This window comes from Muntiacus reevesi, chromosome 2, assembly GCF_963930625.1.
Source record: "Muntiacus reevesi chromosome 2, mMunRee1.1, whole genome shotgun sequence".
Classification (NCBI taxonomy): Eukaryota; Metazoa; Chordata; class Mammalia; order Artiodactyla; family Cervidae; genus Muntiacus; species Muntiacus reevesi.
Window position 1 is genome coordinate 50,345,268 of NC_089250.1, and position 26,276 is coordinate 50,371,543.

At 38.8% G+C, this 26,276-nt stretch overlaps 1 protein-coding gene across 2 annotated transcripts in view; it reads right to left on the reverse strand.

The window, feature by feature from the left end:
* ATRN (attractin) overlaps positions 1 to 26,011 on the reverse strand; it is a 183,377-nt gene extending 157,366 nt beyond the window's left edge. For both annotated transcript variants that reach the window (XM_065921519.1, XM_065921520.1), the window contains exon 1: positions 25,546 to 26,011. In XM_065921519.1, the coding sequence (XP_065777591.1) occupies positions 25,546 to 25,913 (368 nt within the window). In that variant the 5' untranslated portion in view covers positions 25,914 to 26,011. The remainder of the gene's footprint in view (positions 1 to 25,545) is intronic.
* Between the last annotated feature and the right edge of the window lie 265 nt (positions 26,012 to 26,276).

A 26,276-nucleotide genomic window follows, 5' to 3' on the forward strand; every position in this document is an offset into this window, starting at 1 on the left:
CCTTGGAATACGAAGAGATCAAACCAGTCCATCCTAAAGGAAATCAGTCCTGAATATTCATTGGAAGGACTGATGCTGAGGCTGAAACTCCAATACTTTGACTACCTGATGTGAAGAATTGACTCACTGGAAAAGATCCTGATGCTGGGAAAGATTGAAGATAGGAGGAGAAGGGAACGACAGAGGATGAGATGGTTGGATGGCATCACCAACTCAATGGACATGAGTTTGAGCAAGTTCTGGGAGTTGGTGACGGACAGGGAAGCCAGGAGTGCTGCAACCCACGGGATCCAGAGTCAGACATGACTGAGTAACTGAACTGAACTGACCCAAAACTCTGCTTAGAATCTCAGTCTCTCTACCACCACTTTCCACTCAACCTCTTAGCTACATGCCTCATATCAACTAATCCCTCTGTGAGGAAAGCTATACCAAAGTTAGACTCATCCCTCTGTCCTTGTTTGCCTTGCTCACTCTTCACAGCCATTAAAGAAATTTTTTCTCCAGATTTTCTAGTTTTCAGCTAGAGTTCTGGCTTAGAAAAAGCTATTCTGTCACTGACAGAATCAGAAATTTCCCCAGTAGCTTGTTATGTGATACAATAACATGTTCCAGGCTTATATATTTTCTGACTTCAACCTGAAATAAGTCCTTTTTCCATGGTACCCTAGGTTCTGTCTAGTAACAAAAGTATTATTTAGAGAACAGTCTGGCACCAGAAGTGCTTAAGGCTACCAAGAGAGAGCTTTCTGCGATTTTTCAGGAGCGAGAATTAGGAAATAATACATTTTTAAAAAGGAAAAAAATACATCATGAGATCATACTGACATTTTCAACTCAAATTTAGGATCCTAACATTCTTACCCAACTTCTCTAACTATATCTATTTCCCATTCAAAAATCTAGGGACTCAATGCAATAGAAGTATTTACTTCTTTACTTTCTAATATACACCTGCAAAATAATAATACCAATATCACTACCAATTATATGATTACAAAAAACAGTTTACGATATCTTTGCAGTTTTTTGTTCTTGGAAGTATATCCCACTAGAAACAGCCAAACGGTTGCTGTTGTTGTTTAATTGCTAAGCCGTGTCCAACTCTTTTGTGATCCCATGGATAGCCAGGCTCCTCTGTCCATGGGATTTTCCAGGAAAGAATATTGAAGTGGGCTGCCAGTTCCTTCTTCAGGTGATCCTCCCAACCCAGGGATAAAACCTGCATCTCCTGCATTGCAGGCAGATTCTTTACCACTGAGCCACCAGGGAAGCCCAATGTCCGACTTACTACACTTCAAAGTCATTTGAAACAGTCTCTATGCGAAAGTGTTAGTCCCTCAGTTGTGTCCAACTCTTTGGGACCCCATGGACTGCAGCCCTCCCGGCTCCCTTGTTCATGGGATTCTCCAGACGAGAATACTGGAGTGAGTTGTCATTCCCTTCTCCAGGAGATCTTCCCAACCCAGGGATTGAATCCAGGTCTCCTGCATTGCAGGCGGTTTCTTCATCGATTGAGCCACCAAGGAATATAATCTCTATGTGGTTAGCCTCAAACTTGATATACATTTAGATTCATGTTCCTGTTTCCATTTGATTTTTAGGAATTGCCTTTTTCTCTCAATTTATTTCATTTTTGTTTATAATAAATATTTGCATGATTCTTAAACCCAACCCACAAAGTACATTCAAATGTCTAAGTTCTACACCTGTTTCTACACCTAGGTTCTACACCTGTTTCCCTTCTCTTTCCTTAGAATAACCATTTTCCTTAATTTTTGGTTTACCATTCCTTTGATTCATCTATGTATATTCACAAAAATATAGATGTATATATTTATAGAGCCCTTTTATTTGAAAAATAGTAGCATACAATGCCATTATTTTGCTCTTTGCTTCTTCCATTTAAAAATATAGTCTTGAGATGACCACATAGCTGATATGGAGATTATCCTCAGTCCTTTTCATAGCTTTCCATGTATAGTACTCCATTGTGTGAACATACCATATTTTATTTGATCAGTCCTCTAAATGATCTGAGCCAAGACTAATTTGCTATTGAATTTTGTTTCATAATTTAAGTTGACATAAAAATGCAAATGGTCCCACTGAAGTGGACAGATCAACAACCTACTGGTATTCTGGTCTTTGCTGTCACAAAGAAACAAAATACACTACCATGTTTAGCTCCTGCCCAAATCTGTGATACAGGGTTCTCAACTGGAGCAGCCATCAAAACACTCACAGAGCCTGAGAAAACAAATGATGAATGATAGGGCTTCAACATTAACATCTCAGACGGGATTTAGCACAGTATTTGCATCTTTAACAGCTCCACAAATGAGTCTAACACATACTTCAAATTAAGAAGAAATCGTCCACATACAATCTTGGAATTTCTAGGTGTTAAAGTAAGTGGCTAAATTTTTGACACCAATAGTAAAAATATTTCTACATTCTAAAGTTTCATCTTTAGTTAAACATTTTTGATCTAATTCTTCTTTAAGGTCAACATACAATGAGAAAAGTTCACCATGAAAATTTATACTAACAGTCCTAAAGTGTAACAGATTAAGCACATGCCATAATTATTTCAAAAAAATAATGCTCTGTAATCACTGTAAATGAGGGCTATATGCTTTAATGCTTAGGATATCCTACTATACCCATCCATAATGATAATCAAAACTACCACAAAGTAATACGGATTACTTTCATATGTAAAAAAATAATGTATCATTTACCTTGAAAGACTCTAGAAAAGGGACAATTCCTTTGCTCAAATCCTGGGCTCTGTCACTGGACTTGTCCTGCATCCAATTCTCTATGATCCCACTAAATGTAACCTCACATGCATTCACAGCTTCATCTATTATCTATATGCTGACAACTGCCCAAGCTGTATTTCTAACACAAAGCTTGGCCCATTTTAAGACCAGTAATTCCTATATTAAAAATTTAAGTAATTAAATCCGCTTCTTTTTACCTCTTGGTTTTTTTTTCCCCACTATTTTGTCATCATCCACCCAATCTTTCAAAACTTACCAAATCTTCCTTTACCTTACCCCAATCACTCAGCCAACAAAAAAACCACTCTTATTTCCGTTCCTCTTCTATCCCCATTTGTCCCTCCTTCTATCCCTCGGCCAATGCCCTAAATCAAATTCTCCTCTTCCAAGTTTATTTTTCTGCAATAGCTTAGCCCAACCCTCTGATTTGACCAGTTCTATATGGTGACGGTCTTAAAATTCTGTCTGCAAACACATTAGCATTTAAGGGTAAAGACAAAATAGACAAAATTTGATATCCCTGCCGAAAGAAAAGCTCATGAACATAGATACAAAAATCCAAAACAAAATATTACCCAAACAAACCCAGAAAATCTATATTAAAAAATATATCATGGCCAAATAAGAGTTCATCTCAGGGATATGAGCATGGTCAAACCATGAGAAAGTCCATCAGTGTAATTTAACACATTAACAGATTAAAGGACAAAAGCTCTGTGATTATTGAGCACTATTCTAGAGGATTTCTTTAAAGTCAGAAACAAGACTATTCAATAATGTTATATAGATCTTAAACAATTCCATAATTAGACAAGAAAAGAAGCAGAGTATACAGATCAGAAATAAAGTATTACAATTTATTGGCAGCATAAATAACAACAGAAAACAAGAGAATTCACAAACTATCAATACTATAAGAATTTAGGATGGCTTCCTAGATATAAGTTAAAAATATGAGAAAATCAATTCTGCTTTTGCACTTTCCTATTACAATGATTTTAAGAATCAGTTAGTTTCCGGTCCAAGGAGGAGTAGAGAGTTGCAACACCCCATCTCCACCAGAAAGCCCAGCTAAGCTCCTGCTTAGACCCAAACAGGTAAGTACACTAGAGATCAGTCAAGTCATCCAGACAACCACAGAGACTCATGAGCTAAATATTCCTTACTGTTATAATGGTAATACTGATAAAAGTAATAAAAATTAAAAATTTCATTCCTATCTACTATACTAATCAATTAGGTATAGCATTAGCAACAAAATTGTAGATCCAATAAAAAAAAGTATGTGAGACCATTCTGAAAAAAGTTACAAGAATTTACTTAAAGATATATACCTAAATAAATGGAAATATAAAGCATGTTCTAGATGAGAAGACTCTATTCATAAAGATGACAAATTTCTCCAGGGTAGTATCAGTATCTGGTGAAATTTGAATTAAAAATCTCAACAAGGATTTTTGTTCAAATAAAAGGAACAAAGGGCTGAAAACAACAAAGGGAAATTTGAAGTTTTATGTAACTAAGGTGTATTTCAAATCTGTATGTGGCAGTAGGGGTAGAGGGAAGTATACTATTATGTAAATGGGACTGGGACAACTGGTTACCAAATAAAAATTATTTATTGTCATTCAGTCGCTCAGTCATGTCTGACTTTTTGCGATCCCACAGACCATAGCAACCAGGCTTTCCTGTCCTTCACTGTCTTCTGGAACAGCTTGGTCAAACTCATGTCCACTGTTTCAGTGACGCCATCCAACCATTTCGTCCTCTGTCGTCCCCTTCTCCTCCTGCCTTCTATCTTTCCCAGTATCAGGGTCTTTTCTCATGAGTCAGGTCTTCGCATCAGGTGGCCAAAGTACTGGAGCATCAGCTTCAGCATCAGTCCTTCCAATGAATATTCAGGATTGAGTTCCTTTAGGAATGACTGGTTTGATGTCCTTGCAGTCAAAGGGACTCTCAAGAGTCTTCTCCAACACCATGGTTCAAAACATCAATTCTTTGACACTCAGCTTTTGTTATGGTCCAACTCTCACATCTATACATGACTACTGGAAAAACTATAGCTTTGACTATATAGATCTTGTCAGCAAGGTAATGTAATTTTGAGCATTACTTTGCTAGCATGTGAATTGAGTGCAATTGTGCAGTAGTTTGAACATTCTTTGGCACTGCCTTTCTTTGAGACTGGAATGAAAACTCTCCCAGTCCTGTGGCATTAAGTTATTACAACAAACATAAAATATAAAAATAAACTGCAGGCAGATGAAAGATCAGAAAGTGAAAAATCAAATTTTTTTAATGTTGAGGAAGAAATACAGGAAAATATCTTGACAGGGTCAGTAAAGGAAAGGAATTTTTTAACATAACAAAAAAAAGAACAAGCCATAAAGGAAAAAAAATGATAAAAGTGATTACATGAAAATTGAAATTCCTGCTTCAACAGAAATAAGAAAGTTAAAGACAAGCCATAATTGCTGCTGGTAATATAAATTGGCTCAATCTCTATGGAAAGCATTTTGGCAATACCTACCAAAATCTAAAATGCACATATCCTTCTGAAGAAGTAATTTTACTTCTGAGAACTAAACCTAAAGATAGACGCAGGGAATTCCCTGGTGGCCCAGTGGTTAAGAATCTGCCTTACAGTGACATGGGTCAGGGAATTAAGCTACCACATGCCATGGAGCAACTAAGCCATGCACTGCAAGTACTAAGCCTGTGCACCCTGAAGCCCACGTGCCACAACTAGAGAGACCGTGTGCTGCAACTACTGAAGCCTCACGCTCGGGAGCCTGTTTGTCTCAACTACTGAGCCCATGCATCACAACTTGAGAGTCTATGCACCACAACAAAAGATTCCGCTTGATGCAATGAAGATCCTGCATGCCACAACTAAGACCCAATGTAGTCAAATAAATACAGACAGACGCCTCCCTCAAACAAAAAAGACCCAGAAATGTGTGAAATGACATGTATACAAGGTCAAACAACACCTTTACATAAATTAAGACACAACCATACAATGGAACACCAAAGAAATTTTTTTTCAAATGTACTGGTACGAAACTAGCTCTAAGATATGCTGTTCAGTGAGGGCGGAGAGGGAAAAGCAAAGTACAGAACTATGACACTGCAGCCTGCAGAAAGGAGACCAAACACAGTTAGACAAAATGAGGCAACAGAGAAATGTTCACTGAGGGCTTAGAAGAAATGAACAATCAATCCGTGATGAACAACACAAAACTTACATGAAAAATACATGAGAATGAATCAATAGAAAAATAACTGAGGCAGAAGAATGGATGAGTGAACTGGAAGAAAGAATGACGGAAATAACTGCCATGGAGTAGAATAAAGAAAAAAGAATAAAAATATGAGGAGGACAGTCTCAGAGACCTCTGGGGCAACATTAAATGCACCAACATTAGAATTATAGGGGTCTCTAATTAGAAGAGAAAGAAAAAGGGTCTGAAAAATATTTGAAGATGTTAGAGTCGAAACTTCCTTAACATGGGAAAGGAAACAGTCACACAAGTCCAACAGAGAATCCCAAACAGGATAAACCCAAGGAGAAACATGCCAAGACACAAATTAATCAAACTAACAAAAATTAAATGCAAGTAAAAATATTAAAGCAACAAAGGAAAAGCAACTAATAACATACAAGGGAATCCCCATAAGGTTAACAGCTGATCTTTCAGCAGAAACTCTGCAGGCCAGAAGAAACCAGCACTCTGTATTTAAAGTGATGAAAGGGGAAAACTTAAAACCAAGATTACTCTACTCAGCAAGGATCTCACTCAGATTTACAGAGAAATCAAAAGCTTTACAGACAAGCAAAAGGTAAGAAAACTCATCACTGCCAAACTAGCGTTACAAGAAATGCTAAAGGAACTTCCCTAGGTGGGAGAAACTAGAGAAGAAAAAGACCCACAAAAACAAACCCCAAACAATTAAGAAAATGTAATAGCAACATGTGCGTGCATTCTAAGTCATTTCAGTTGTGTCTGACTCTGCAACCCTATGGACTGTAGCCCGCTAGGCTTTCTCTGTCCATGGGATTCTCCAAGCAAGAATACTGGAGTAGGTTGCCGTGCCCTCTTCCAGGGGATCTTCTCCACCCAGGGATCGAACCCTTATCTTTTAAGTCTCCTAAATTGGAAGGCAGGTTCTTTACCACTAGTGCCGCCTGGAAACTCCACTACATACTGATAATTACCTTAAAGGTAAATGCTATAATGTTCCAACCGAAAGACACAGATTGGCTGAATGGATACAACAACAAGACCCATATATATGCTGTCTACAAGACACACCAGACCCTGGGACATATACATTTTGAAAGTGAGGAGATATAAAATGCATTTCATGCAAATGGAAATCAAAAGAAAGCTAGAGCAGCAATATTCAGATCAGACAAAATAGACTTTAAAGACAAGAGACAAGGAAGGACATTACATAATGATTAAGGGATCAATCCAAGAAGATATAACAATTATAAACATTTATTCACCAAACACAGGATCACCTCAATACATAAATGCTAACAGCCATAAAGTGAGAAATCAACAGTAACACAATAATAATGGAGGACTTTATATAATAGTCCACTTATACCAATGGATAGACCATCTAGACAGACAACTAATATAGAAATACAAGCCTTAAACGACACATTAGACCAGACACAGTTAATTATTATATACATTCCATCCAAAAGCAGCAGAATATACTTTCTTCTCAAGTGCACCCAGAATATTCTCCAGGATAGATCACATCTTGGGTCAGTAATCAAGCCTTGGTAAACAAGAAAATTAAGATCATATCAAGTATCTTTTCCAACCACAACACTATGACGTTAGAATTACAGGGGGAAAAAAAAAAACTATAAAAAAACACAAACACATGGAGCCTAAATAATATGCTGCTAAATAACCAAGAGATCACTGAAGTAATCAAAAGGAAATAAGTATCTAGAAACAAATGACGATGAAAACACAAAACCCCAAAACCTATGGGATGCAGCAAGAGCAGTTTTAATAAGGAAATTTATAGCAATACAATCCTACCCCAAAAAACAAGAAAAATCTCAAATAAACAACCTTACCTTACACCTAAAGCTACTAGAGAAAGAACAACAACAAAGTTAGTAGAAGGCAAAAAATCATAAAGATCAGAGCAGAAATAAACAAAGAAAACAAAAACAAAGATCAGTGAAACTAAAAGCAGGTCCTTTGAGAAGATAAACAAAACTGATAAACTTTAGGCAGACTCATCAGAAGAGAGAGAAATAAAATTAATAAAATTAGAAACGAAAAAGGACAAGTTACAACTGACACGACAGAAATACAAAGGATCATAAGAGACTATTAATACAAGCAACTATGTCAATAAAATGGACAATCTGGAAGAAATGTACAAATTCTTAGAAAAGTACAACCTTCTGAACTTCCCTAATGGTTCGGTGGTTAAGCATCTGTCTGACAATGCAGGGGACACAGGTTCAATAACTCGTCCCAGAACATTCCACACGTCATGGGGCAATGAAGTCCATGTGCCACAACTACTAGAACAGCACTCTAGAGCCCGCAAGCCACAACGACTGAGTTTGTCTGCCTCAACTACTGAAGCTAGCACACCCTAAAGCCTGTGCTCCAGAAAAAAAAGCCACCGTACTGAGAAGTCCATGCACCACAACTGAAGAGCAGCCCCTGCCTGCCACAACTAGAGAAAGTCCACATGCAGCAAAAAGTGCAGTCAAAACAAAAAGTACAACTTTCCAAGACTGAATCAGAAAGAAACAGAAAATATGAACAGACCAATCACAAGTAATGAAGTTGAAACTGATTAAAAAATCTTTCAACAAACAAAACCCCAGGACCACATGGCTTTACTGGCAAATTCTATTAGGTTGGTACAAAAGTAATTAAGAATTCAGACTGTGAATTTTAAATCATTATAACTAGGCTCAAACACATCTTTATTAATCAAAATAGGAACCCTTACAATCAACACATTTTTGTCAATAAGAAATAAATTTTTGTTTATTCATGTAGCATAAAAACCAGTGCTTCAGGATTCAACTCCTGGAAAGCATTTTCTGCCTCCTGCTGGATGCGGAAGCATTTTCCCTGCAAAAAGTTGTCAAGATGCTTGAAGAAGTGGTAGTCAGTTGGCAAGAGGTCAGGTGAATACAGCAGATGAGGCAAAACCTGAAAGACCAATTCATTCAACTTTTGAAGTGAACGTTGTGCATGTGTGGTCAGGCACTGTCATGGAGAAAAACCGGGCCCACCCTGTTAACCAATGCTGGCTGCATGTATTGCAGTTTTCGGTGCATCTGACTGATTTGCTGAGCATACTCTCAGATGTAATGGATTCAGACATATCAGTGGATCAGAGTGGCAGCAGACCACCAAACAGTGAACGTGACCTTTTTGGGTGCAAGTTTGGGTTTGTGAAGTGCTTTGGAGCTTCTTCTCAGTCCCCCGCGAGCTGGTCATTGCAGGTTGTCATATAAAATCCACTTGTCATCACATATTACAATCTGACCAAGAAATGGTTCATTGTTGTTGCACAGAATAAGAGAAGACAATAATTCAAAATGGTATTTTTGATTTCCAGTCAGCTCATGAGGCACCCACTTCTCAAGCTTTTTCACCTTCTCAATTTGCTTCAAATGCCAAATGACCATAGAATGGCAGTCGTTGAGTTCTTTGGCAACTTCTCGTGTAGCTGTAAAAAGGATCAGCTTTGATGACTGGTCTCAATTGGTTGTTGTCAATTTCTGATGGCTGGCCACTGTGCTCCTCATCTTCAAGACTCTGTCTCCTGTCCAAAACTTCTAGAGCCACCACTGCAATCCTTAGCAGTTCTTGGGTCAAATGCGTTGCTGATGTTGCGAGTTGTCTTGACTGTTTTAGATCCATTTTGAACTCAAATAAAAAAATTGCTCAAATTTGCTTTTTGTCTAACATCACTTCTATAGTCTAAAATAAATATAAAATAAACAGCAAGTAATAACCAAAACAACATAAAGGGGGAAATGTGCATTAAAAAGATTTATAACACAACTACATTTATTTAAGAATGTATTCCAATATCAAATGGCAAAGTTCAAAAATGCAAATCGACAATTACATTTGCACCAACCTAATGGCAAACATTTAGAGAAGAGTTAACACCTATCCTTCTCAAACTCTTCCAAAAAATTGCAGAAGAAGGAACAGCTCACTGTACAAGGCCATGATCACCCTAATATCAAAACCAGACAAATATATCACAAAAGCAAGAAAACTGCAGGCCAATGTCACTGATGAACATACACATAAAAATTCTCAACAAAATATTACTAGCAAACTAAATCCAACAATGCATTAAAAGGATCATACACAATTATCAAGTGGGATTTATCCCAGAGATGCAAAGATTCTTCAATATATGCAAATCAATCAATGTGATATACTATAATAACAAATTTAAGAAAAAAAACCATATGATCATCTCAACAGATGCAGAGAAAGCTTTTTGTTAAAATTCAACACTCATTTACAACAAAAACTCTTCAGAAAGTGGGCATAAAAGGAGCCTACCTTAACAAAATAAAGCCCATGTGCAACAAACTCACAGCAAACATCATTCTTGATGAAAAACTGAAAACATCTCCTCTAAGATCAGGAACAAGACAGTGGGGTCCACTTTGCCACTATTATTCAACATAGTTTTGGAAATCTTACCCACAGCAATCATTGAGAAAAAGAAATAAAGTGAATCCAGATTAGAAAAGAAGTAAAACTGTCACTTATTTGTAGATGACATGATACCACACACAGAAAATCCTAAAGCTGCTACCAGGAGATTACAAGACGTCATCAATGAATTTGGTAAAGTTTCAGGATAAAAAATTAATACACAGAAAGAGGAATTAAGGAAACAATCCCATTTCCCACTACAACAAAAAGAACAAAATACCTAGGAATAAACCTACCTCAGGAGGCAAAAGACTTGAATGCAGAAAACTGTAAGACACTGATGAAAGAAATCTAAAACAACACAAACAGATTGAGAAATATACCAAGTTCTTGGACTGGAAGAATCAATATTGTGAAAATGACTATATTACCCAAAGCAATCTACAGTGCAATCCCTATCAAATTACCAAAATCATTTTTCACAGAATTAGGACAAAAAATTTTTACAACTAGTATGGAAACACAAGAGACCCCAGATAGTCAAAGCAATCTTGAGAAAGAAAAACAGAGCTGGAGGAATCAGGCTCCCTGACTTCAGACTATATTACAAAGCTACAGTCATCAAGAGACCATGTACTGGCACAAAAAAGAAAACAGATCAATGGAACAGGACAGAAAGCCCAGTAATAAACCCATACACATATGGTCACCTAATCTATGACAAAGGAGGCAAGGATGTACAATGGAGAAAAGACAGTCTCTTCAATAAGTGGTGCTGGGGAAACTAGACAGCTACATGTAAAAGAATGAAATTAGAACACTTTTCTAATATCATACACAAAAACAAACTCAAAATGGATTAAAGACCTAAATGTAAGGCCAGATAGTATAAAACTTTAAGAGGAAAACATAGGCAGAACACTCTTTGACATAAATCAGCAAGATCTTTTTGACCTACCTCCTAGAGTAATGAAATAAAACAAAAACAAATAAGTGCACCCTGATTAAACTTAAAATCTTTTGCACAGCAAAGAAAACCAGAAACAAGTTGAAAAGACAACCCACAGAATGGGAGAAAATATCTGCACACAAAGCACTGACAAGGGATTTATCTCCAAAATATACAAACAACTCATGCAGCTCAATACAAAAAAAGAAACAACTCAATCAAAAAATGGGTGGAAGACCTAAATAGACATTTCTCCAAAGAAGACATACAGCTGACCAACAAACAGATGAAAAGATGTTCAACATCACTAATATTGCAGAAATGCAAATCAAAACTACAATAAGGTATCACCTCAAACAGGTCAGAAGAGCCATTATCAAAAAATCTACAAACAATAAATGCCAGAGAGGATGTGAAGAAAGGGGAACCGTTTTACACTGTTGGTGGGAATGTAAATTGATACAGTTACTAAGGAGAACAGTACAGAGGTTCCTTAAAAAACTAAAAATATAACTACCACATGATCCAGCAATCCCACTCCTGGAGATATAACTATAAAAAAGTGAAAGTCGTTCAGTCCAGTCCAACACTTCATGACCACATGGTTTGTATAGTCCATGGAATTCTCCAGGCCAAAATGCTGGAGTGGGTAGTTCAAAAAGATATAGGCACCCCAATGTTCACTGCACTGTTTACAATAGCCAGGATATGGAAGCAACCTAAATGTCCATCAACAGAGAAACAGATAAAGATGATGTGGTACTCTTCAATGGAATATTACCCAGCCATAATAAAGAATTAAATTGGGTCATTTGCAGAGGTGTGGATTGACCTAAGGGCTTCCCTGATAGCTCAGTTGGTAAAGAATCCGCCTGCAATGCAGGAGACCCCAGTTCAATTCCTGGGTTGGGAAGATGTGCTGGAAAAGGGATAGGCTACCCACTCCAGTATTCTTGGGCTTCTCTTGCAGTGCAGTTGGTAAAGAATCTGCCCGCAATGCGGGAGAGCTGGGTTAGATCCCTGGGTTGGGAAGATCCCCTGGAGAAGGGAAAGGTTACCCACTCCAGTATTCTGGCCTGGAGAATTCCATGAATTCTAAGGGTGCCATGCTGTATAGCCCATGGGTCTGACCTAGAGACTGCAACAAAGAACAAAGCAAGTCAGAAAGAGAAAAATAAATACCACATACTAATGCATATATGTGGAATCTAGAAAAAATGGTACAGATGGTCTCATTTGCAAAACAGAAACAGAGACACAGATATAGAGAACAAATGCATGGATACCAAAGAGGCGGCGGGGTGGGGAGAATCAGGAGACTAGGATTGACAATATATACGCTACTATGTATAAAACTGATAGCTAATGAGAATCTACTGTATAGCACAGGAGAAAAATAAACAAAGATGATTAACAGAAAAAAATAAATTAGACTTCATTAAAATTTAAAATTTCTGTATATCAAAAAGCATTATCAAGGTTGTTCTTAAGAAAAACAAGAAACAAAATGAGAGGAAACTATTTGCAAATCATGTATCTGACAAGGGTCTAATATCCAGCACATATAAAGAACTCTTAAACCTCAACAATAAAAAGACAAATAGTTTAAAAGGCAATGTACTAGAGTGGACATTTTTCCAAAGTAGATATACCAATGGTCACAGAGGCACATGAAAAAGATACTAAAAACCAACACTCATTAGGGAAATACACATCAAAACCATAATGAGATATCAGTTATACTCACTAAGATGATCATTCACTCATTTATACAAATAACAGTAAACAAATAAATGAGTGAATGAATGTATGAATAAAACCTCAGAAAATAAGTATTGATGAGAATGTGGAGAAAATGCAGCTTTCATACAGTGCAATTAGAAACGTTAACTGTTACAATTACTATGAAAAAGCCTGGCACTTCCTCAAAAAGTAAACATCAAGCTACCATATGACCCAGCAATTCCACTGCTAGGAAAACACCTACTAGACATACCCATATATCAACCAAAGACTTAATATATGAATGTTCACAGCAACATTATTCATAACAGGTAAAAGGTACAAACATCTCAAAAGCATAGAAAAACTAGGTTGGGTGGGGAGAAGTTTATAGAATGACTACTTTATAAAGTCTGAAAACATGATTTTATTTTTGGAAACAAGACACTGTGTGCGTGCGTGTATATATACATGTGTATTTGTGCATCTGTAGTGAAAAAGAAACATGCAAGAGAAAAACATCAACTTCACCACACTAGTTACCTCTGGGGAGAGTCAAGGTAAACAGAATTAGGGAGGAGTAATATAGTAACCCTGGTGATATCTATAATATTTTATATCATATAACATTTATTATTATATAGTAATAATAATATTAATATGAAGAAAATTCAGAAAAGCTAGGTTGCAGGCACACAGATGCTCATTTTATTTTTCTTTTTATCTCTTCCATAGGCTGGACCAAAAGGAAGGCAGAGAGCCAAAGAACTGATGCCTTCAAACTGGTGCTGGAGAAGACTCCCGAGAGTCCCTTGGCCAGCAAGGAGATCAAACCAGTTAATCTCAAGGGAAATCAACCCTGAATACTCACTGGAAGGACTGATTCTGAAGCTACAGTATTTTGGTCACCTGATGTGAACAGTCAACTCATTGGAAAAGTTCCTGATGTTAGGAAAGATTGAGGGCAGAAGGAGAAGAGGGCATCAGAGGATGAGGTGGCTGGATGGCGTCACTGATGCAATGGACATGAACTTGGACAAACTCTGGGAGATGGCAAGGGAAAGGGAGGCCTGGCATGCTGCAGTCCATGGGGTCGCAAAGTCAGACACGACTGGGCAATTGAACAACAAGAGACACATAAAACATGATGCCGCGGCTAGTGCAGCAGGTAGGGATTGAAAGTGATCAACACACAGTTTGGGAAAAAGAAACCAGAGACAGAGTTAAAGTTTTAAAGATGGGACCAGGGACTCAACACCTCTTGGATGAAGAGCCCTGTTCCTTGGAGCCACATCACCTTTATTTAGTTTCTTGGCAAGCAAAAAGTATCTGTTGTGCTACGATGAAGTCAGACTCCTGTGCCCTGGTCACGTCTCCCATTTTATTGATTAACCTATCTTTGTTATTCTCTTCTAAGGGCTATCACCTAGCTGGAGGTCATAGACTTGTATACACCTTGGGAAAACATCTTAGTGTGTGCACAAGCAGCATTCCGAACTTGCACTGACCCGGCATTCCAAGGTCCACACTAAGCTCTTCCTTAGCTTACCAGGGTATGACGACCCCAACTAATCAACCCAATGGACTTTCATTTGGGTTTGCTTTCATTCTTTCCTCTTGGTGATTTTCTCACAGCTTAGCCAGAGCAACAGGCAGCTGACTACTAACCCCTGCCACGTGATGTTTAAACATATGTTAGGGAAGGGCATGAAATGATCTAATTCTGCAAATTTGCCTCAAGATATTGCTAAACCTTCTGATCAAAATCCTTGTGAAACTTTGCAAGATGTCTCTAAAATTTGAAAAACCAACGTGAAAGGGGAAAATTAAGTGACAATTACCACCAGTTTGGCCTTTTCATTAAATTTGGAAAAACCATCCACACAGGAAGCATGCTATTTGTAAAGCAATGCTTACAAACAGCTAAAAAACACTATCATTTTTATCACTTAGAAATAATACAAAAAAAAATTCTAAAAAATAATTTTAAAGCACAAGTGCACGAATAACAAACATAAGGACAGGGAAGTTGTATATTCCTGAAGCATAAAGCAGAGCCAAATACAATATCTATTTTAATATACATGTGATCCCTAAATTAAATGTCACTTTTTATTCATCTATAAATAATGTTTTTCCTTACTCAATGAACTAAAAATACATTAAACAACATGTACCCACATGTTAAAGAGGGGAAAGTCAAATTTTTCTTTTTATATTGTGAATATCATTACAAGCTGTGTTCAAAATGTATGTTATAACCTTTAATAGGAAATTACTTTTAACTCCATTTAAAATCATCTTGTCAAAAACAGGATACATTTTTTTAATGTGTAATTAAGATATTCTACAAGATTATACATTTTTGTGAAAGGATCTGTGAATCAGAAACTATAGGAAACCCTGGTCCAGAGAGGACTTTTGTGTCCTTTAACAGTACCTGACACAATTTCAGCCTCTAATGCTTACAGACTTATTAGTAAACAAATTAGAAAATTCTTCATTAGAATACAAAAAGGACCAAGAGGAATTCATTGGAAAATTCACTCAACTTAATAACTGTACACTGTTAATGTCAAATTCTAAAAAATAAAGAGGCAATTCAGCCAGAACTAAAATTAACTTCTATAAGACAGAGAATAAACATGTAAGTATATAACCTGTAAAACATGTAAAAATGTAAATAAATAGCCTGAATTAAGGTTCACTCAAAATGTACCTAAAAAAAAACAAAAAGCTTAAGGAATAAAAACCAAAAGGATAAAATCAAACCAGAGACTCACATGTTTAAAAAAAGGCAGTTAAAAGTATATGACACTAATACAATGTATGGCAAAAACCACTATAATATTGTAAAGTAATTAGCCTCCAACTAATAAAAATAATTGGGAAAAAAAATAAAATAAAAATTTTTTAAAAAGTATATGACACTAATAAAATGAGGAAAAAGAAAAAAGCAAGACAAAAGAAAGTCACTCTGAGGGGGAAAAATTAGAAAACATCAGGCTAATAACAAAGGGCCATTCTAAAAGTACAGGGAGGAAAACAAAACAAACAAACAAACAAATAAATAAATAAATAAAAACAAAAAAATTAAAAGTACAGGGAGAAAAGGAAAAAATAGAAGGAAGAAATTAACAAACGATTAGATTAGTATATAGTATATGAATAGGAGTCACTTATGCCAAAATATATCTGGGAAATCACAGAAAATGGTAAAGAATATAAATGAGAAACAAACTTCATATTAGGTCAGTGGCTGATGAATTTCTAGACACAATTATTTTGGAAAGTACAACCACAATTTCATTTTAGTTTTAGAAACAAGATTGTATTTAAAGAGAAAACTCAATGATTTCTCTTCAACCATGCTACAAATTTATTAAATAAGTTAGTCAAAATTAGTAAAAACTATTTTGATCATAAACACAGTCTGCTTTTTTCCTTTATATTTATCTGTCTTCTACACTGTAGTAAATAAAATGCATTTGCTTATCTTGGGAACCTTTCACAGAGGTAAAGTGTAAATGTCAGATACCTGCTTTCAAACATGTCATAATTTGTGTGTGTGCTCAGTCACTAAGTCATTTCCAACTGTTTTCGACCCACTGGACTGCAGCCCACCTGGCTCCTCTGTCCATGGGACTTTCCAGGCAAGAACACTACAGTAGGTTGCTATTTCTCCAGGGGATCTTCCTAACCTAGGGATCAAGCCTGCATCTCCTGTATCTTCTGCATTGGCAGGCGGATTCTTTACCACTGAGCCACCTGGAAAGCCCCTGTCATAACTCAGGCAATTATATTAAGACATTCATGCTAAATTTTTCATTTTACTCAATGAACATATTTTTACCTATTCATCTAAAAAAACTCTTCCAGGAATCAGCCAAAAATTTTAAAGGTCTATTATGTAAGTATTTTACATACATAAAAGTTTTCACCCAAAATAAAAACTTCACATAACATAAGCACATATTTTGTTGCCTCCTCCCACAATCCTATCTGTTTTCCTTGTCACAAAATCAAGAAACTAATAACTGCCATTCAATGACTTGGCTCTACTACACTTAATCAATACAGGACAGTTCTAACTGCAGTAACCTCAACATTCCACATAGTGGGCCACTATGCATTTCTGATAAAAATTGGGGACCAGCATCTCATTACATGACACAATACTTCCCAGACCATTCTCAACTTTCATCATCAACACTTACTGAGTATTCACCAAATAGCAGGTTCTACAAATTTGCAGGGGCATCACTGTCCTCACCTGCCCACTACTGGACCCATTTTCTGATGACATTATGTGGGCTTTCTTTTCTCTTTTCCCTTCTCAGTCCATGCCATTTAATGGAGTTGGACCTCAACCCCCATCTCCAAGAGGTACTCAACTCAGGTCTGATTGGTCAGAACATTCACAGGACCTGAGCCACGGTGACTGCTTCAGTAAAGTACAAGTGAGACTCTCACCCCTCCTTATCTGTTACACGCTCTTAAGGAAGAACTACTCTTTTCTAGTTTTATTTAGCTTTTGGAGACATCACCTGAAGAAAAGCCTGCCTGCAAGTGAGGCCAGTAAAGAGGCAAGGAGAGAGACTAACAGGTTGCCTGGATTTAGCTGCATATGAAGCCAACAATATTCCCTGGACTTTTCTGTCATATAAACCAATAAATCTCTCCTATCTTTTTCTCTCAAGTTTGCCTGAGTTGGACAGCTGTCAAAATAGAATTCTGACAGAAAGTGTATCCAATACAATTCACAAATAGAGTGACAATTAATGAGCCTTTGAATGTGAAACTAGATAAAAAAAAAAAAAAAAAAAAAAAAGCTGAAGTATAGGACAGTGAGAACAGCCTGATCCCAAGCTGGAAGTTGGCAATTCCAGTTATGTAGAATCAAAGAAACAAGTCAAAAGCACTGCCTGTGGTAACTTAGGGTTTGCATCAAGTGCCCAACATGATTAGAACATTGCAAGACTCAGTATTAAAAAGTCAGTAATTGAGACCATGTTATCAAGTTCAAGAGGATAAGGCCCAGGTAGGGGTGAAACAGATGAAGGGAATTTAAAGTTACAAACACCTAGTTATAAAATAAATAAGCCACGGGTATGCAATTTATGGGGCTTCCCAGGTGTTTCAGTGGTAAAAAATCCACCTACCAATGCAGGGAAGATGCAGGAGATATGGGTTTGATCGCTGGGTTGGGAAGATTCCCTAGAGGAGGAAAAGGCAACCCACTCAGGTATTCCTTCCTGGAAAACTCCTTGGACAGAGAAGACTGGTGGGCTGCAATCCATAGGGTCTCAAAGAGTCAGACATTCTAAGCAATGGAGCAAGCATGCATATAATAAACAGCATAGGAATGTGGTCAATAATATTGTAGTAATTTTGTATGGGAACAGTTACTAGACCTATCATAGAGATCATGATACTAATGTAATATTGTACATAAACTATATTTCAATTAAAAAACAAAAACAGGGAATATCAGTGGTGGTCCAGTGGTTAGGACTCCTCACTTTCACTGCCAATAGTAAGGATTTGATCCCTGATCAGGGAATTAAGATATTGCAAGGTGCACAGCACAGCTTGGAATAGAACAGAATATACAAAACAAGAGGATAAAGCCCAAACTCCTTTGTGTGGAATATAAAGCCTTCAATGAGGACTTCCCTGGTGGTCCAGTGGTTAAGAATCTGCCTGCCCATATGAAAGACACACGGGGCAGTCCCTGGTCAAGGAACTAAGATCCCACATGCCACAGGTCAACAAAGCCCGTGAACCACAACTACTAAGCCTGCATTCCAGAGCTCAAACGCTGCAACTCCTGAGCCCACATGCTGCAACTACTGAAGCCCATGAACTCTAGATCCACAAGAGAAACCATCACAATGAGAAGTTTGTGCACCGCAATCTGAAAGTAGCCCCTGCTCACCACAACTGGAGAAGGCCCACAGGCAGCAACAAAGAACCCATGCACCACAACGAAGACCCAGCACAGTCAAAAATAAACAATTAATTAAAAAAAAATACTTTAATGATCTGGCTTATGTCCCTCTGTATATTAGGGATTGTTCTATATTGTAAGGGATAGGAAATATAAATCGGACTTAAAAAAAAAACGTGGCCTGTAGTACCTCATAAAACCAAAAAGTACAGCTTCAGTCAAGGACTTACCCAGAGATTCAGAATATCATCAGGTCTCCAGCTCCATTGTTCTACCATCTTCTCTCTTCTAGGAATTGCTCTGACCTCAAGTAGGCTCCAATCACAATAGCAATGCTGGCTATAATAGTTCTAGGCCCTACCTCCTCATCACACAAACGGAAGACAGCAACACATCTCCTTCATAAATGCCCACAGAAGAGAGGTCTCCAGCAAAAGTCCTGAGATTCACTCTAGCTGAGTCACCTTAGGTCACATGCCTACTTCAAAACAATCACCAAAGTCAGAGACTAGCATGCTCTGATGGCTTAGCCTAGGTCAAGGATGCACCTTGAAGCTGGAGGTGACTGAGAAGGGAAAACCAATTACACCTTTCAGTCTCACACCCTTCCATTGTATCTCTTACAAATTATGCTCTGGTGACACCTATTTATGTTGAGTTCTCTAAGTGTTGTGAGTTGAACTATGCCACTGCAAACGATATGTTGAAGTCCTAACCACACCAGACTTGTGAACGTGACCTTATCTGGAAACAGGGCCTTTGCAGATTTACTTAAGAGAATGTCATATTCATACATCTAATATGACTGGTGTCCTTACAAGAAGAGGAGAGACCTACAGGGAGAGTGCCATGTGAGAAGGAAGTGATGGAAGCAGAAACTGAAGAGACTCGTCTACAAGCCAAGGAATGCCAAGCATTGCTGGCAATTTCAGAAGCTAAGAGAAAAGCACAGAACAAATTCTCCCTTGCAACCTTAAGAGACAGCATCACCCTATCAACACCTGATTTCAGGCTTCTGAACTCCAGAACTGGGAGAGATTAAATTTCCGATGTTTTAAGTCACCCAGTTTATAGTACTCTGTACCACAACTTTAGAAAACTAACACAAGTAAGAATAGTTCATGATTCTCTGACTTTGCACAAACTCTTTGCTCCTTCTGGAGTGTCCTCCCCCAGATTGTCTGTTTACACGAAACTTCTCAGATCTGCCCAAATGTTCTCTTCTCTGTGACACTTTCCACCAGCACCCACAGCACAGTTAGTCTCTCCACCACACAATAGTCCAGTACCACATATTGCCCAGTTTATATTATTAAAGTGTAATAGCCTGTGCACATAGCTAACAATCAACCCTTCAGAATTATGAGCTGTTCAAGGGGAAAGCAAGGCTTGATTCTAACCCACCTTCACAGCCTCAAGTCAGGGCACAGTATCTAACGTATAGTAATCAATCAGAAGCTACTTATGAACTGAACAGGCTGATGGCTCATCTCAAAAGGTAACAAGCATGATTTCAGAGAATTGGCTATTCTAGATTATAGAGAACTGAAGATGGGCCTTGGGGTAGAATCTAGATAATAAAGAAGAAAAGAAAGAATGTGGGGGTAGGGATGAAGAGGGGTGCTGAATTTAGCAAATATGCAGAAAAAATATTACAAAGTAGAAAAGTTGGGTTAGGGAAGAGAGGTTATATGTAAAGCATTTGAGGGCCTTCTGTTGAGGGTCACTTTACAGATAATGGAGTTAAAAAAAGAAAAAGAAAAACATTTCTGAGCAAGACAGCAATGTAAGTTCTCAGGGGATTATATGACACAGGGTAGAATGATTCCGGAGGTGCAAGAAACCAACCAGAGCGCAACAGAGGTAGGTCAGCAAGGAGGCGAAGGGCCAGGTACACTAGGGTGGCAGCGGAAAGAACAGAAAGGAACACATTTCTAAGACTTTAAAGTAGGGAGAATAAACAGAAAGAGCAAAAGACTACTCCTAAGTTTTGATCTTTGGTTATCTAAACTAGGATTTGCTACTGAAATAAGAAGTACAAAGGAAAACACTTTTTTTTTTTTAATGATAACAAGTTTGGTCTTTTGTATTGAGCCTTGTATTGTATGGCTCAATACAAGGTAACAGCACAATATCCCAATAAAGATGCCCAGCAAACAGTGGAAAATAAGACAATGAAATTTAGGAAAAATAAAAGGACAGAAAGACAAACATGGCAGTCATTCAGGTACATTTCTAAAAGTCATAATACATATGACTTGAAATACATATACACAGCAGAATTTCATTCTTTCACTCAACAATAGCTACTGAGCACTATGTCTCAGGCACTGCTCTAGGCTCTGGGAATATAACCGTGAGCAAAAGAGATAAAAAATCTCTGCCCTCATGAGCTTATATTCTACTGGGAAAATTCATAAACATAAATTTAGGGCTTCAGATTACTTCCTCTTAGTAATTACCATAAACAAGATAAGTATTTATTTTACCTTCTTTTTTTTTTACCATATTTTATTTTCTAGAATTTTCACTTCACTAGTTACAAAAGTATATGCATATCCTCAGACCAGTATATATGCATATCCTCAGATAGAACTCAATGAATTTAATTTTTTTTTATGCTAGCTTTCCTGTTGTAACAAACCTATTTTCCCTCTTTGTTTCTCAAAGTGTTGGAGAAGGAAACAGCAACCCACTCCAGTATTCTTGCCCGGAGAATCCCGTAGACAGAGGAGTCTGGAAGGCTATATAGTCCATGGGGTCGCAAGAGTTGGATGTGACTTAGCGCCTAAACCACCACATAAGGTTCTCAGTAGGTTATTGTATTCCACCTGCCCAAAAGTTGTATAGCAGGAACTTAAAAGAATTAAGTGCATATTAACTTCATAAATGAGCTTAACATGTTTACTTTCTAACAATGGGATATATTTATCCTCTAAAGAAAAACTTTGATAGTGATATCACAAGTAGAAAAACATGATTACTGAATCACACAAAAATGAATGGAAGTGGCACTGCTCTGGAAATCAGCCACAAAAGATTTCATAGTTATCTTTATTAAACTGACACCATTAACCTTATCCTCTGTAATTAATCATTTCTACAGTATCTTACATTTGGGAAAAAAAATGAACTGACTTTCTAATTACAACCACACAATAATCCAAATTTTAAACAACACCCTCAGAGTTATCCTGAAGATTAAATGGTACAATATACATGAAAATGTTTGGCCAGGTCTCTGGCATGTGGTATGGACTCAGTGATAACTTTAGTGAATCTAATCTTATTATTATCCTATGTTCCTTTCAACTAATGAAAAAGATCTTACTAGAGCAATTGTAACACAGGATTTATCGAACTAAAAGGCTTAAAAAACACACCCAACTTGATGTTGACCCAAACCAGAAAGGTATTCATTCTAATGTCTCTTAGGTTAATAACAAAGAAGTCTGTAAGTTAAAGATACAAACTAACATATAATCAAAACCAACATTTCACTCTTCCCCTAAAAAATCCTACAACTAAAAATTTAATGGAAGGGTTTTTTTAAAGACTATAGACATGTTTCTCTTACTTTCATTTTTTAAAATGCAAATTTCAGAAGCCCACAAAATACAATGAAATTATCAGAATGAAGGTCTTAACTGTTTGCCCAGAAAAGAGCACTGACACTAGCTGGAACTGGCTCAAATGGAGCATCCACAACAACCTGGGAAGCCCCTTCACTCTCACATGACACCATCTGAGACAACCTGCATCAAGACTGCCTGTTCCCCCTAAAAAGTGGTTCTTTTCCAATCCTCTGGACCATCCTCATGAACACTTGGACCTGCTCTCTCTATATGTAGATGACGCTAACACTCACCTGTCCCACAGGTGGAAATCCTGAAAGTACTCCAATCTCAGTGTGTGCAAAATTAAACATCTCAAATCTGTTCCACCTGTGTCCCTGCGTCTGTTAATGATATCACCATCCCCTCAATCACCTAAGATAGGGTCTAGTTTTCGTTCCCTCACCATCCCCCTCTCTTCCCCAAAGCAAGCCAGATTCAAAGAAAGATCAGTCATTCACCTCTATAATACCACCTAGCACCTATCCCTTCCTCCATTCCTACAGTTTATTTCAAGTTCTCATTACTCCTGACCTGACCCACACCAAGGTTCCAATCTAGTGGCCCATCATCTCCCATGCTTAAAATGAGTCCACTTTCTCCGAACATTATAGACAGACTGATCTAGCAACATATGTCCCTCCCCACCCTGTGGGCCCCCACTGCCTACCAAGGCATCCTAAATTTTCAGAACTTGAAAAATTCCCCTCTGAGCCAACAATCCATTCACTTGATCATGGATGTGATCAAATTCAAAACGCTTTGGTCCCATCTTCAAAGGCCATTCCTGCTCTGATTCCAATCTGTAATGACTGTAATGTCATGAAAACAAGATGAACAATGCTATTCTACTTCTCACAGGCTAAAGGTCAAAACTCTCAATCCAACCAACAGGGCTCCACGTGGCCTGGTTTCTGCTTATCCCTCCAGTCTTGCCATGCTTCCCTTTGCTCTCTCTGCTCAAGCCACCTGGCTTTCTATGCATCCTGAAATGATCCCTCTCATTTCCAAGCCTCTGTACACACCGGCCCATTAGTGGACCACCTCCCATGTAGGTAGTGGGATTTCACCCTTCAGATTGCAACTCAAAAGCCTCACTAACCTTACTTTTCCAAACTAAATCAAGTCCTCCATTTGCACCCTTCTCTTCACTGCCATAGCTTTAAGAAAAATGATAAGAAATTGATTACTACTCGCAAACTAGAATGTAAGCTGTATAGAGCTGGATTGTGTCTGTCTTGTTAACAACTATAATTTCATAACATAATCCAGAGTTGCCCTCAACAAGTTGTTGTAAATTAATGTAGTTCATGAGCCAGAATTATATTACCCAGAACCCTAAATAAAGGTACAAGGCTGGCGATACTGTACAAATCTATTTTGAAATCACTTGCTTTCTCCATAAACAACAAAGAGCTCATCTCCATAATGTTCTCCAAGTTCCCTTGAAGATATGACATTACATGAGCCTATAATTCTACTGTTCCAAACTTCTCTCTCGCATTTCTCCTCTATATACCTTGGCACTAGAATATTTCACTTCTGGTCTCCACAATTTTGTTTGTATCCTTCGTTCCATCTGGAATTTTTTTTTTTTTTTTCCAGTTCCACATTTCCAAATTCTACTTATCCTCAAAAGTTCAAAATCAGTGTCATCTCCTCCTCAAAATATCCCTGCATTCCCTCAGCTAATCACATCTTCTCCACTCCTGAATTCCCACAGGTTCTCCTTTGCCTCATTCAGGTCTCAGATCAAATGTCACTTCAAATGAGAGCCTTTTCCTAAAGTTACCAACTGGTTATAATTCTCTATCCTGTCTTATTTTCTTGACAGCGTTTACCAAAAAATTGTTATTTTATTTTGTCTGTTTACTTCTTAACTGTGTCTCCCTTCTAGAATGTGAGATCTATGAGAGCAGGGGCCCTGTCTGTCTTGTTCTCCATATTTCCCCACTCCTCCACATTTGACATCAAAAATGTTCAGCAAATATCAGCCAAAGGCATGCAGTCCTTATGATTAGGGTTATCTATATAACAGATTTTTCTCTAGTTATATTCCAAACTCCTTGTGGACCAGACCAAAATCTGGCTAATCTATTTGTATCATCCAGCAATCCTTGCACAAGGAAAGCAAATAATAGTTGCTACTAATTAATGAATGACCTCTCCAAGAGGTACTGCCCTGAACCAGGCCAACTCACAACTCCACATTTTCCAGAAACCAGGGCAAATAGGAACCTCCTTCGACGCCCTCTCCACGACAGACCTTGTTCCAATCGGCCTCCTCCAGTGAGCGTCCAAAAGCTAGTTTCTTTACTTCCTTTAGCCAGTAACCACCGGTTCTTCTATCTCTAATATCTCACAGTCCAACCCGTTTCCCTTCTATCTCCAGACAAATCTCTCCAAGAGCTCTGTGTCTTCAGAGTACCCCACCATCTCCAATAAGTCCGGGAACTCATCAGACCCTGGAGAACGAGGGGATGTTCAAAAGAAGTGTTAAGGTAGGCTGGCTCTCTCACCTTTTCTTTTACCTCGTTTTTTCAGAAAGAGGCCCAGTTTCAGAGATTGGCTTTGATACTCTTCGGAATCGTAAGCTTTCGTCCCACGTAGCTTTCGTCCCTTTGCGCTGCCCCCACCCTTCCTAGCACCTTTTCAACTTCTAGTACCGAAGACCCCAGGCCAGAGACGAAGATCTTCCCGGAAGCAAGTGGTCCTGAAACATGATGGGTTAGCCCTCCTCTCCCCAATTTCTGTGGGGCATCCGCCTCTGGCCTGGGGCCGTCTTTTGAGCGCCCCTTAGCCTCGACCTCCGATACTATCTCCCACTCACCTGAAGCGGCCCCCGCAGTGCTGGCATTGCTCGCCCACCCAGCCGGCGGGGCAGACACACTGGCCGGTGCCAGGGTTGCAGCGGCCGCCGTTGACACAGGGCCGGTCACATTCCTTGGCCTCGGCTGCGGCTGAGCCCGACACCGCCGCCGCTGCCGCCGCGGCCTCAGCAGCCCAGGGAAGTAGCAGCAGCGGCGGGAGCAGCAGCAGCAGCAGGCGCCGCCGCCGCCGTGGGAGGCGCAGCCCGGTCCGCAGCCCCGGCCTTCCAGCCCTAGACGCGTCCCAGTCCCGACACCGCCTGCCGTTCCTGCTTGTGGGCGCTGGTGTCACCACGGTCCTCAGCCTCGCCTCAGTCGCCGCCGCCACCATCTTCCCGGGGCTGAGACGGTGTCCCGTGAACACATATACCCTCACACACACACATACACCGCACGGCCGGCTCAGCTTCGCCTGGCCGTGCGGGGCGGGACTGTGCGGACGGTGGCTCAGGCGGTCAATCCTGAGGGCGGGGCCAGAACTGCGCGGGAGGCGGGGCCGGCGCGTGCGTGCGTGCGTGGGCGGGGCCGGCGGACTAGCGTCATCTGGAACGCGTTTCCCTAAAGGCGGACTTGTAACGTAATGTGTGTAGGGCGTAAAGAGTTTTTCTCCCAGCCTCCCTCGACCTTGGTGTCCAGGAGCTCTCGCGCTCTAGTTCTATTCATTCGCTTCGCACGGCCGCGCCTGGGTAGCAGT